General features: G+C 36.3%; 1 protein-coding gene across 1 annotated transcript in view; it reads right to left on the reverse strand.

Moving 5' to 3' along the window:
• Positions 1-12,270, reverse strand: part of LOC115423929 (calcium-binding mitochondrial carrier protein SCaMC-3-like) — a 29,330-nt gene extending 17,060 nt beyond the window's left edge. Inside the window, exon 1 of the mRNA XM_030140966.1 lies at positions 11,638-12,270. Within this exon, the coding sequence (XP_029996826.1) occupies positions 11,638-11,850 (213 nt within the window). The 5' untranslated portion in view covers positions 11,851-12,270. The remainder of the gene's footprint in view (positions 1-11,637) is intronic.
• Between the last annotated feature and the right edge of the window lie 2,819 nt (positions 12,271-15,089).

Raw genomic sequence — 15,089 nt, forward strand, 5'->3', positions numbered from 1 at the left:
TTATTCTTTGTTTATTCAGAAAAGTAGGTCACACAAAACTTTCCTTTCGGGTGCAATTCAATGTCCCCACCTCAAATGTGAACGAAGAGTGAGTTACTAATCCGAGTTTTTTAGTAGCATATAGAACAAAAATAACTAGAAGCACTCGGAGAGCGCAGACCTCCGCCAAGGCTGATCAGTGGGCCCCCCCGTGGGCGCCGTGGGCCCCCCCACCCCCGATCACCACCAAAATTTAATAATTTCTTCCTTATCCCATTTCCAACAAACCCTGAAAATTTCATCCAAATCTGTCCATAACTTTTTGAGTTATGTTGCACACTAACGGACAGACAAACAAACAGACAAACAAACAAACAAACAAACAAACAAACAAACAAACAAACAAACAAACCCTGGCAAAAACATAACCTCCTTGGCGGAGGTAACAAATGGGCAGGAGGAGAGGGCTAGCTCAGCCACTTCATCAACAAGATAAGACACAATAAGATGTGTATGCTTACACTAACCTAAACAGAAATATATATCATATGAATATTTTCACATTAATTACAGGTTTTACATAGATTGTCTGTTTTGACCAAATAGTGAAAAAAGATTCCCTTTGACCCTTAAAACAAAATGTCAACTTCTCCAGAATGTAAATGTCCTGTATGATATCGATCCATTCTTCAGTTGTGGGTGCTTCAGGATTTAACCATTTTCTAGTGATAGTCTTTTTGCTTGCTGGCAAAAGCATTAACAACAGTTTTTTTTTTTATCATTTAGAGTCTTGTTATTACATGAAATATCTCCTAAACACAGGGTTTCACACTCAAAAGGAATGTTTCAGTAAAGATGTTTTTTAAATGTTCACATAGCTGCTCCCAGAATGGTTTGATCATTGGACAACTGCAGAAAATATGATAGTGACAGGTGTTATTTATCCCACAGAGTCTCCAACAGGTGTCTCCACTGCCCTGATTTTTTTTTTTTTTTTTTTAATTTAAGTAATTTTCCAAGATTCCAAGAAATTTCAAGAAAAAATAAGATCCATACAGTGAGGACCTTATAGATATGTTGGGTCTCGATTATTTCCAGTTTTCAGCTGTGGTTTGGTCAAGATAAGGCACCTATGGCTTGTACCACTAAACACACTTAAAATTGTACCAAAGCAAGTTTGATTTAACGCTTGAGTTTCTGCATCACATAGGTAGTTTAGCTCTTCCCAAGATAACTAAGCCTGCAAAGATAACCTTCTCATGGTCAGGTTTTAATGTACATTTACCACTTCTATCATTTTCCTATTAGTAATTTAATTTTTATTTTTGTCGGAAATTTGTTTTTCTGATAAAAATATAGTGTCATAATAGTGTTGTTTTTTTTGTTTTTTTTTACTACATAATCTAAATGTGAAATGAATTGTTTAAAAATTTTAACTCACATTATAGGGGTAATATTTATCTAAACCCACTTTATTAGTCTTTGGTTCATTTATTTGTGTATTTGGACCCTAACAGCTCATAAAGTTTCAGTTTGAACCCTCCAGGTGCTGCAAAGCTGTTTTTATATTCATTCCGGCAAAAATCGAATGGATTTCTACGACCTGTTTTAATTCCTTCTTAATTTGTTATTTTTTATAACTAGTTATGCCACAACATTTGCACATATAAGGTCAAGACTTCTGATGAACATTTCTCTGAGAACAGCATAATTGTTTGTCTGCAGCAGCAGTTGTAGTCCATACTGAAAATATGTCTAAACTTTGAGCAAATTACCTAAAATGTTCAGTTGTTGGTTCTATTAATGAACAAAAGTGGCTGAACAGCACAGAAAGCTCGGTCAACAACCTGGAGGGGGTGGGGTGTGAAGTGGCTCATTTTGATTTAAAGGGCCAGCGCTCAAAAGCCCCTTTCTCATGTCATTACTCAGAAATAGGGTTGAAGATGGACCTGTGGAGTGGAATTAATGAAAAATTCAAACCCAAGCAGAGCATTTACAGTTTATGTAGACCACAGGGAACTGTATGTGGTGCATAATTCCATTTAAAAAAAGCAAATATCACTCCTTTAAATGCCAGGCATGGATCTTAAGCAATCTGGTAGCGAAGAAATGATCAAGCCTGTCAAGACTATGAAAGGATTCAAATGTAAAGTAGGAACAGATAAAAGCTATGAAGATCCAAAACAAAAAAGTAAACTTTATATTGGGATCCCTCAATAAAAGGTCTGGGTCAGGTCATTTTCAAATAAACTCTATATTTACAGAGTCTTTGAAACTCTACAAATGCAGAAGTATGCAGATTCTGGTAAACTGATATGACAACCGGACCAAATAGAGAGTTAGGGTCAGAAATGTAGCAGGTGAGTTACAGACACCCTGTTAAAATATTCATCCAGAGAGGCTTGGATTCCTCTGCAAACTGGGACAGTCAGGTTTCGTCAATCTGGTGTAATAACCAGGCCAAGAAAATTAGTAAGTGGCCTGTAAGAAGGTGATTAATGACATGAAATGACAATGTGACTCGAGGGATTTGACAACACAGTTTGACTGCTACTATTTAAGAGGCAGAAAAATTATAATGTTAGAATATCACAGTAGCACACATTATACTAATGATATACAAAATATATTATATTCTATAAGACACAACTGTTTAATGGTATAACTCTGAAGTACACAGCATGTCAGCTCAGACAGTAGTGCCTCTCAATCAAAGCGATAATAAAAGGCTGAGTTTGTCATGAAGTAGTGTGGGATCATGGGAACACTAAGTGAAAAGGTAAAGTAGTTTCTTATACTTTATTGTGTTATAGTCATGCCGTACTTTTTCTCAATTGGTCTCAACTTGGTACTCATGTTTTCCCACAGTCCTGTACTAACTAATATGGATGTTTTTCTTAAGTGATATTGTCCTTCTCTGTTTTTTAAAAGGTGTCTACACTGTACACATCCATTTTTACTAATTATCACCCTTCATACAAGAACATAAAAATGACTGTGAATCTGGTTCTGGTTCTTTTGGTTGCAGTTGAGAAAACCAATTCAACCGGACACACTGCGCTAAGTGCTCTCATACTTTATTGAAAAGCACTTAAACTCAAGTAGTTCACTGAAGAAGGTCTTTTAATATAATTAGGAAGGCTCCTACTCTAACAAAAGAAACTGAACCACCATATGGATCTTTTGACATGTACATGACTGAACTTAAAACGAAACAAACAAATAAACAAACAAACAAACAAAAAAAACAACAACAATATTCTTGCTACATTAATCATTTACCCTTTAGACCAGGGGTGGCCAACCCTGATCCTGGAAAGCCACTATCCTGCATGTTTTGGATGTATCCCTCTTCCAACACACCTGATTCCAATGATCAGCCTATCATCAAGCTGTGCAGAAGCCTGATAACAACCGTCAGGTGTGCTGGAAGAGGGAAACATCTAAAACATGCAGGACAGTGGGGCTCTGCAGGACCAGGGTCAGCCACCCCTGCTTTAGACAGATTATTTTTCAGGCATAATGCTAAAATCTCCCTTTAGTTGTAATCATTGTAAATGAATACGACAGTGCAATATCACCTGATGTTAATAATATGTCTATACATTCTGAAGAGAGGGTATGTATTGAGATGACTCTCTTTCTGGGGGAAAATGTATATACTTCTGTATGACTGAGCCTCTCATCACCACATACATGATATCTTAGGACTCAAAAACTGGGACATTTATAAATGCTTTCCCGAGCTTATTAAAAACTCTATTTTGTGTGCATCCATGAGGAAAGAGATTAGAAAATGTGTTGAAATGTATTAAAATACAAATAATACGCTTTGATAACCCAAACCAATACTTAAGACAACTTTATTTTATAACTTAACTTGTTGCTGCTCAACTTCATGACAGACCAAAGCCTCTGAATCTGCTGAGTTCAATATTATCCACATTTTAATGTTTGCCACGAACCTCAGTTTGTCCAGTTGTTTGTTCTAGTGTGCAGTTGTTTTTGTGTTGTTGTGTAGATTAGGGATAGATTTTGTAAAACTATTATCGTGAGGACAGTTTGTTTTTTTTTTTTTAAATAAATGGAGCTGGTCACGGCACTAACAATTTTTGAAAGTAGACAACAGGTAGAACGTTACAAATGTCCACTTCTGGACACTGACAGACCAGTAATAAGCTGTATAAGTAAGTGTTACATTAGCCACTGTTACACAGAGATCCCAGAAAAAAGGTGAGATGGTGATCCCACCTTTTTGCCACCACTGACCGATTTCCACAGCCAAACCAAAGGAGTAACAGAGGTGAGACAGGCTGGACTCTTACACAGCGGACCTGCGTTCCGGAATCAAAGGGGCAGTGACACAGCGCAACGTATAGTGTGATGTACACCTTGCGAGTTGGAAATACTCCAAGCATAGCATAGCATAGCTAACCTCTCCAGAGTCTGCCCATCTTTCACTGTTCCACAAATGTTAGCATGGATAGAATCCTCCGCCCAAAGTACAACAGCTCACGGTTCTCGGTGTCTCCCTAGTTCGACATCTTTCTGGTCGCGTTGAAATGTTTGTTTACTGTACACAGCCCACGCTCATTTTCAAACCCCCCCGGCACGGGGGTCGCAAATGCAATACGTCATCAAAACGTCACATCTTGGTTGCAGAACAAGGGGTGTTTCTTTTACATAGCATTCCGGAATCATGATTCTACCTTTATCATGGCTCTGTTACCACCTCCAGAGGCGTTACAGAGCCGTGACAGAGGTGGGAACAAATGATCCACCATTTTGTTTACGCAGACATCGTTCGAGAATAAAGGTGAAATATTCCTGGAACAGAAGTGCTGTGGAAAAGAGGCTACTGAAACACAGACCATGGCTCCGCCTTGACACCAACTCCCCCAGTGGACACTCACAGTACAGCAATTTCCCTGCCCAAAAGAGAGAGGGCCAGGGGATGCACCTAACTGCAAAAAAGGTCAAATATTACTCTGTCTGCCATCAATTTGTACAACATGGATATTTTTACCGTTTTAAATTGTCTGGATGACAAACAATAGCAAAAGAGTAATAAACCCAATGATGAGCCTGCATTGTAGAGTATAAGTGGTCATTATTGTAGTGGAAAAGCATGTGCAGGGCCACTGGCTGAAGCACCTGTCTGAGTGTGCAGTGGTCCGAGTAAACATAAGCAATAGGCTATATAATGCAGAAGAAACAAAGAGGGCAGAAAGTTTTTTTTGGCTAAGCTGCCAATGATTTCCTTTCAGATTCTGTTTTCAGAAGAATGGGCACCCTTCCAGAATCCAATTCTAATATAAATCAATGTGGCTAACAGACCAGTGGTAAACTAACAGCCCCTGGCGACATAATTGAATACGGTAAGTGTTACACCGAAATATGATGGTAATTTACAACTGCGTGACAAACCAAGGATGTGTGTTTCTACATAATCACACTATGGTATTTTTCCATTTTAGATGTGTTTCTGGAATTCAAGTTGAACACAAATTTTCTTCTTCAATTGGTTTCAACTTGTACATTGAATTTGAACTTTGACAAACTTTTCTGTTTTAAACATTTTCAGTTTCTACTTTTTTCACTTTATCAAACTTTACTTCATTAGACTATTTCAACTTCTTCAAAGTTATTCCTTCATTTTAACAGTACTACATTCTAATTTAAGATATGCTATTCCAGCTAAATTCAGCCATGATTATGTTCCAGCAAAACCTAGCACTTTCCCTTTACAGCCATTTCAGCCCCTCTTTCAACTTAGATATTCACTTTGACAGAGTTTTTCTACCTTTTTCAGCTCCTTCAGGGTTCATTTGTCACTTAAGCAATACTTTCTAACGAAAGCCATTTCAGCTAAATTCATCCATGTTTCAATAGCAGTTCAGATGCATCCTAGCAAAAAGCTTCAGTGATCAGCAATTACAAGAACTGGATAAAAGAAATACTTGTGGGTCTCTACTGAAGGTTATGTACTTGTTTTATGAAATAAATTCCCATGGGGAGGGGGTGGTACTTCATGTCTATATAGTGGTTTTCAAGTGCCTGACTAGTAAGCCACAAACTAAACTCTAAAACTACTATTGTGTTCAGTAGTTTCCAGATATCCTACTGCAGGTTTTAGGTTAATAATTTCAAAGGTCATCAGTGCTGCAGTTATGTAACAGTGTAAGTCATTTATAAAGTGCTTAAAATTTACCAGTTCATCAGTTCTTTACAAAAAGTTAGATTAAACAAATTAGAAAAGTCTGCATGTAAAAAAAGAAATACCTAATTTATAATCCGAATGCACAGATTATCCCTAATTCTACTGAATTCCTAAAAAGTGATGTAATGATGATTAGTAAACAGTAACTAGTGATGTAAGTAAGATTAGTAGACTAAGTCATGGGTAATTAGGATTAATTCATTGTTAAAATCTTCCCTTCGTAATTGTCATATCATTAAGTGGTAGCCGATTGGTATATTTTAAATAGACCACAAAAACCTCTGGCACCTCTAAGTTTTAGTTTAACCCTTTGATGCATGAATTATGAGAACTTTAGTCAAGATTTTTTTTCCTGAGTGTTTTTATTGAAAAAAGCAATGCAATTGAATTTTTTTTAATCAACCTATTTTTTATGGAGTTACAAAAATGTCCACTCATCTGGAAACACAGTATCAGAAAGTGATAAACTGTGTGAAAACTATGAAATAAAAACATTTTTAATGCAGCTAATCTGAAGTTTCCTCACATTTTTACATACTCCAATACTTGTTATTACTCACTTCATGGAGATAATATACAAAAACAAACCTTTTTGTCTTTAAAAAAAAAAAAAACTGTTAATTACAGTCTAATAACAACTAGCAATTGGTTTTTACTTAAACATGTTAGTGCAGATCAGGTTTATCTAAAACAGCAAAGTTACAGTAATGGTATGAATGCCAGTGTATGGGATGATGCAAGAGCGTCTACTGTGTCAGCTCATATGGAACTAAAACAACCAAATCCATGAATATCAGTAAAAGAGAACAGCTGTAGAATAACTGTCCACTGAAGTGACCAGTATGCATAAAAGGCTTAAGGTGCTGCTGTAATCCAGACTGACCGTGGTGCCTTTGCTTGTGTGTTCAGAGGTTTACCAGTACACTGAGTGCCTTGTCGCTGCCACTTTTTTTATCAGTTATACTATGGAGATGTACTTTATATGAACGCATCGTCCAAGTATCTTCAGATGATTGACACACTCTATCATGCTTCTCTGAGGTTTATTACTAATTCTAAAACCATGACACATCATTGTGAGTTGTATTCCAGATGGGCTGGCCTGCCCTGTCCACTAGGAGGCTGGGACACTGGTACACCTTCATTTACAAGGCTATACTTGGGCTACTGCCTTCCTATATCTGTAGTTTAATAACAAGAAAAAGTGTTGATTCTTATTGTCTGCGATCAAATAAGCATTTGTTCCTCTTTGTGCCATTTGCCCGTACAGAGCTGGGTAAAAGGGCATTTGTGTACTCTGCTCCATCCACATGGAACATGTTGGTAAAAGACTGGAAACTGTCTGAATTGATCTCCCCTGAATGCTTTTAAATCCAAACTCAAAGTGACTCAATGACTTGCATGTGTTTCTCATAGGTTGACTTGTCCTGTAAATTATTGTTTGTTGTAACTGTATGAGGTAACTGTATGTTGTAACTATGTGTTGTGCTGCCTCTTGGCCAGGACTCCCTTGGAAAAAAGGTTCTTAATCTCAATGGGATCTTTTTCCTGGTTAACCCTCCGGTATGCAGGTGCGCCTTTTAGGTACACTTTGCACTTCATTTTTAAAAAACTTCATATTATTTTTCACAATTTAAATAAGCTCAGAATTCAAAAGTTGTTCATTTTTGCATGATCTTTAAAATTCTGGCCACCAACTAAAATTTGCACATTGTAAACAAAAGAAAATTACAAGACTAACATCTGTCTACCTAGTGTGCCTAAAACACACTATTTCATCCATTTGATATGTATGATTAGGGCTGACATTGATTTACAAAAATAAAATCAAATTAGAGCAGAAAAATAAATCAATATATAATATTTAACAGTTTGGTTTATAGGTGTGCATTTTATGCACACTTGGTGACAGATGCTAGTATTTTTGAACATTTGACTTAGCACCAAAAATAATAATGCAAATTAACCAATGTTGGAGTTAATCATTGACATATGCCAGGCTGCAAAAATCAAATAATATGTGATCCAATTTTTATGTAGTATACTGAAAAAAAATTTATCTAATTTTTGTTTTTTGCATCCAAAAAAATGGTTTGTTTACATTACAAACACGGCATTTAAAGGGTTAAAAAAAAAAGTGACAATTATTGAGTATTTGGTATTTTTATTTACGGCTCAAATTGATGAAAGAGAAAAAAAAAAGTGTAAAAGAATTAAAAACAAACTGTATGAATTTTTTTTTTTTTTTGACATTATTCCACAAGTGTGCGAAAAAGGCATACTTGGTGCTTAGTAAGGGCCTTGCTGGACGGGATACCGGAGGGTTAAATAAAGGTTAAATAAAAATAAAAATAACTAATTTTGATCACTTACTTCGCAAAGAAATGCATACTTTTATTTTGGAAGAATGACTCCCCTCCATCTTTTAAGATTTTCCATGATCAATTGTCTTCTTTTATACCTTTAGAAAAACTGACTTTGGATAAATATAATCGGGGCCATCTCTTTTAATGAATTTTGGATGCCTTTACTTTCCAGTATGAAGAAAGTTTGAGTTTGTACATCATGAATACTGCCCTATTACTGCTATTTATGTTACAGTATGCATCATTATGCTCATGCTTATATGTTGTTACCCTTATTAAGGTTATTGTGATGATGATGATGATGATGATGATGATGATGATTATTATTCTTTTTTTTTTTTCTTTTTTTTTTTTTTTAATTTTCTTTAGACATTTATATTTTTGGCCTGTTACTTTTGAGTGTATTTAGTTGGTTTATTCTTTTAGGGGTGGGAGGTGGGAAGAGTGCACAAAGGAGAATTGTAAAAAGTAAGACCCAGTATCACTATGTATATACTGTATCTGGAGGATTTTCTTTTGTGAAATAAAAAGATATTAATCCTTTCATGCACGAATTATGAGAACCTTAATCAAGATTTTTTTTCCTGAGTGTTTTTATTCCTCTTTAGGCATGAAAAAAAAACAATGTGGTTGAATTTTTTTTTTTTTTTTTTTAATCAATCTGTTTTTCATGGAGTAACAAAAATGTCCACTCAGCTACACCATGAATTTTATTCTTGAAGCAAAGAAACATGTATTTAAAACCCAATATCATAAAGTGATATGAAGACAGTGAAATGAAACCATGTTTAATGCAGCTAATCTGATATTTTCTCACATTTTAACATATTCTAATACTAGTTATTACTCACTTCATGGAGATAATATGCAAAAAATAAATATTAACAATTGATTTCCACTCAAGAACCAACTAAGAACAGCAAAGTTACAATAATGGTATGAATTGCAGTTTATGAGATGATGCGGAAGTGTCCACTGTGTTGGTTGATATGGAACTAAAACAACAAAACCCATGAATAAACAAGATTAAAGCTGTAGAGCAGGGGTGTCGAGCTCATTTTAGTTCAGGGGCCACATTCAGCTAAATTTGATCTGCAGTGGGCCAAACCAATAAAATAATAACATCGTAATATATACATAATGTCAACTCCAAACTTTTTCTCTATGTTTTAGAGCGAAAAAATTAAATTTACATTGTGAAAAGGTTTACATCTACAAACTATCCTTTCAAAAGATGTGAATAACATGAACAAACTGAAAAAATAAGTTTATTTTAATTATTTTAACAATATTTTGCCTCAGTTTATCATTTATACATGTACATTATAACTTACAGATCACAGTAGATCTACAAATACACAAAACATTTAGTAACAGGCAGAATACTGTTAAAATTGTACTTATTTCTCTTAAGTCATTCCAGGTTGTTCATAGTTGTTCAGGTTATTCACTTTTCTTGTGAAATTATACTTTGTTTTAGTGTAAATGTGTGAAAATATTTACATTTACAAAGAGAAAAAATTGGAGTTGTCATTATTTATGTTATTATGATGTATTTTACTGGTCCTGCCCAGTTGAGATTAACCCTTTCATGCATGAATTATGAGAGCCTTAGTCGAGATTTTTTTCCTGAGTGTTTTTATTCCTCTTTAGGCAGGGTTAGGGTTAGAAAAAACAATGCAATTGAATTTTTTTAATAAACCTGTTTTTATGAAGGTAGATTTGTTTCTTTATTGCTTTAACTAAAAAAAATCAATTAAAAAAGTGTTTAAATGCAAAAAAATTTTAATTGATTTTTTTTTTAAATGAAAATATTTTTTTTCGGTTAAAGCAATAAAGAAACAAATCTACCTTCATAATTTTTTGCGGAGTTCCAAAAATGTCCACTCTGCTGGACACCACGTGTTTAATTTCTGAATATCAGAAAGTGATATACAAAACCAAAACTGCAGCTAATCTGATGTTTTCTTACATTTTATCATATGCGCAATTTTTATTAGACATTCATTTACACTCAAACATGTCACTGCAGATCAGGCTTATCAAGAACAGTAAAGTTATAGTAATGGTATGAATGTCAGTGTATGGGATGATGCATAGGTGTCCACTGAGTTAACTCATATCAAACTAAAACAACAAAACCCATGAATATACAGGGTGACCCAAAAAAACGGGAATTTTTGAAGTGAGTATTGGCAGACATGAGCAAGTGGTAGCACTGCGAGACAGTGACCTTGAGCAAGTAAACACACCCCCATTTTAGTAACCATTGGCGGCTGTGCGAGAATTGTTCGGTAACCGTGTGATCTCAAGATTCGGTAACGTTCCCTGGCCCCCTAGATCGCCAGATTTGTCCGTTTGTGATTTTTTCTTGTGGGGCTATCTCAAGAGTAAAGTGTACACGACTCGACCAAGAACTCTGGATGAGTTAAAACAGAGAATTCAGGATGAAATTCACAGTATCCCAGCTGAGATGTTGCAACGGTCAATGAGGAATCTCAACAGCAGATTTCAAGAATGCATTCGTACAGGAGGACGCCATCTACAGGAAGTAATTTTAAAAAAAATGAAAATTCCATCATTGTTTCTTAAATGGCATGTTTTAAGGTTTCAATTACTATGAATAAAATATTTTTCTTCCATCACTCTTGGTTTTATTGGATTGTTAAAAAGTTCCCGGTTTTTTGTGTCACCCTGTATTAGAGAACAGATGTAGAATAGCTGTCCACTGTAGTGACCAATATGCATCAAAGGGTTAAACTGGTCTGTATGTGGAACCTGAACTAAAAGGATTGTTAATATCTTTGTATAATTTTTGCATTTCACAAATTCATCCCAAGGGCCGGACTGGACCCTTTGGTGGGCCGGATTTGGCCCCCGGGCCGCATGTTTGACACCTGTGCTGTAGAGTAACTGTCCACTGTAGTGACCACTATGCATGAAAGGGTTAAAAAATAAATAAATAAATAAAAATAAACAGGTAATGTATGTATGTGTGTGTGTGTGTGTGTGTGTGTGTGTGTGTGTGTGTGTGTGTTCTCATCCCTCCTGCTGTTCCACTCTCTTGCTCACCTCCTCTGCCTCTCCTCGGTGTAAACCTCGGGCTGCCAGTCCGGTCCTCAGTTCACTAATGTCCACCCTGCCATCTTTATTTAGGTCCAGCTGCTGGAACAGCTCCTCATATCTCCTCTTCCTCTCCGGGTCCAGAGACGCTCCGTTGTCTCCGTTGTCTTCACTTCTTCCGCGGCGAGTCCGGGCGCTGAACCGGTCCTGGTCTTCGCCCATGTGAAAGAACGACAGCCGGTGTTTAGTCGCTGAGCTTGGCTGTTAGTTTCCCATCCGACCATAACACAGTCAGAGCAGAGAATGTGTTGGAACAGAGAGCGGCGCGCGTGCTCCCACCATAACGGGAGCACACGGAGCTAAATGGAGGAGTGCGGTGCGTGGATGCCCGTGGGTCCGTCCAGGGGTGTTTGTGGCTCAGACCGGCTCTCATGAGATTTAATCCCCGTGTCAGTTACGTTCTCTGCCACACGAGCACGCGCAAATCCCTGAACTCATTCACGTGAATTAAAGTTTCCGTCAGAGGAGGAGCTCGCTTTTTACCGCAGTCCGCACGAGCACCGCTAACACATCTCTGCGCGCGCGACAAGCCTTTAGCCGCTGTCAGGTTACAAGACTTTGCCTTTTATTTTAATTTCTTTATCAGTAGTAGCAAAAAAAAAAAAAAAAAAAAAACGTGTTCCGAAACCAATAAAATGTCACTCTAAAACATTTAACTCCCCAAATATAATTTCCCCATACTGCCTGCTGACGCTGCGCGACTTTGCTGCATCACGCGATAGGCTATATACAGCAGGCGCACGGCGTATGAGGCGCGCGCGCTCACAGGTGTCGGCACGCACAGGGATGGAAAGAGTAGAGAGAGTATACGGACTTTTTAAAATTTAAAGTAAAAAATAAAAAAATATAACATATTAGATCAGCGAACAACAAGCCTTCACTACGATTATTTATTTATTTATTATTTTTATTATTTGTTTTTTTATCTTGCGCCTTTCACAGAAACATGGCCTCCACTACATTACTAGCCTGACACCTAAGATTTGTGGTAAATGATGTAGTCTGATCTATTTTCCTTTTTAATATAAATGTGCTTTTACTTATATGAGATGTTGATTGAAAAAAAATAGTATGTTATAGCCTACTGTTACAGACTGTAAACCATCTCCCAGTGGTTGTGGATGGTGTGACAGAAAAAGGCAGATGTTACATGAAGGGAGGTGGACCAGGTGTCCCATTCTCTGGAAGACTGCACTGTATTTTGGTCCCATGTCACCACTTTGTCCCAAATATTGAATTAATGTTCCACGTTGAGATTTTGAGAATACATGAGTTCAAGCAGAATAAAGCCTGGTTTACATCAAATGTACCCCAAGTCTATCAAATGTATTTATTTAACTTTATTTAGTGCTTTAGTGTTCATTTTTAAAACACACTCTTACTTGTTGAATCTTTGGACTCTTTGGATCAGAAATTGTATTTTAGAGGACATAACAATAGAGCTTAAGCCAATTTGTAAGCCCAATTACATTTTCATAGCTTTCTAAATAAATCATTTTATTCTTCAAAAAAAATCAACCATGACTGTGATTTCCTGCTGAAAAAAAAAGAGTATCTAAAAAGAATTGAATTCATGATGCATTTCTGTCTACATTGGGTAGTTTTTAATTTTTTAGTTTCTGCCCCTTATAACAGTGTTGTGTGTCTCTCTAAAATGAACCATTGATAGCTTATTGACTATTAATAGCTGTAACCTTATAAGACAGGGATTGTCAGATGTGACGCACTGCAAAGACAATGTGTCTCCTCAGCAGCTATAGGATTAAAGGGGTCAGTGTTTCACACAGAGCTTTAGGTTTTTATTATCACGTGCATGTTTACTTTCACAAGTTATTCCTTGAATTTTGTTGTACTTTTAAAATCAGTAAATCAACTGATTTCATTTTATATAGTCAGATGTTTTAGAATTGTAAGAGGCCACAAAATAAAGATCTCGAAGTAGCACGTGCCTATGCAAATATCCTCCAAATAGTGTAACACAGTGTAATTAAATTAAATCTGAACAGCCTACATCACTTTTTTAAGTATTTACTCATAGTAGGCCACAACAACTTTGATGAAATTCAGTAATTAAATCTAAATTACTTGAACTCTTTCAATGTGTGTAGGCTTACAATTAAACATTTTACTTTATTTTGTTTCCTTTTTCCTTTTTTTAAATCAGCAAATTGTTTATATCACCATCTCCCGTATATCTGTCATCTATAACAAATTAAAAGATATGGACATTGATAACAATATGGGTAGGTGACATAATAAAGGAAAAAAGTCAACATAAACTGGCTTAGTGAGGTGTTTGGGCACCATGTAACCCCAGAATAGATAGAGTGTGAATTCTTCTGGAGGGATGACCACCAATCCTCCACAAAGTATTCCCTCATTGAGTGTACTTTGGATAATGGAGGTGGAGAACGCTCAGCTCAAAATGTTCTCCCACCCACTGTATCAGACCATGAAGGCTCTGAGCAGCTCCTTCAGTGCAACACCTATAAGCACTACTACAGGCCTCTTTCCTGTTTGTCTCCCATCTGTACTGTCTGACATACTGCAATTCTATTTCTTATGCAAATATGTAAATAGCCTATAGAGCAGTGGTAACTCGTCAATAGAGGGCGCTAGGCCACCACCCAACCTGTCTCACAGAAAGAAGATGATGACAGGAATCACCTAAAATAATTTTACAAAAACATTAATATTTCAATAAATGAGCCATACATGATACAGCCAGTGAGTGCCATGTATAATCTGCATTCAAGTGTAGTTTAACCGTTTCATGCACAGTGGTCACTACAGTGGACAGCTATTCAAAGCTGTTCTCTTGTATAGTCATTGGTTTAATTGTTTTAGTTCCATATCAGCCAACACAGTGGACACTTACGCATCATGTAACTTTGCTGTTCTTGATAAACCTGATCTGCAGTAACATGTTTGAGTGTAAATCAATTGCTGATTGTTAATAGACTGCAATTATCATTTTTTTCTTTAACAAAATGGTCTTTTTTTGTACAGTATCTCCATGAAGTGAGTAATAAATAGTATTAGAGTATGTTTAAATGAGAAAACATCCGATTAGCAGTACTGAAAGTGTTTTTATTTAGTAGTTTCCACAGTATATCAGTAAATACACGTTTCTTGGCTTAAAAAATTAAACGCATTGTATCCATTTGAGTGGACATTTTTGCAACTCCATGAAAAATAGGTTCATAAAAAGCTGTCGATCGCATTGTTTTTTTTTGTTTTTTTTTTCATGCCTAAAGAGGAATAAAAACAGGGGAAAAATCATGATTAAGGTTCTTATAATTCATGCATGAAAGGGTTAAAAATGTTTTTGATCATTTAATGAGCAGTTAAATCATATGTTTCCTGTTTGGGGCACCGCCACTTGTGCGTGCGCAGTGGAC

The sequence above is a fragment of the Sphaeramia orbicularis genome, chromosome 8, assembly GCF_902148855.1.
Source record: "Sphaeramia orbicularis chromosome 8, fSphaOr1.1, whole genome shotgun sequence".
NCBI lineage: Eukaryota > Metazoa > Chordata > Actinopteri > Kurtiformes > Apogonidae > Sphaeramia > Sphaeramia orbicularis.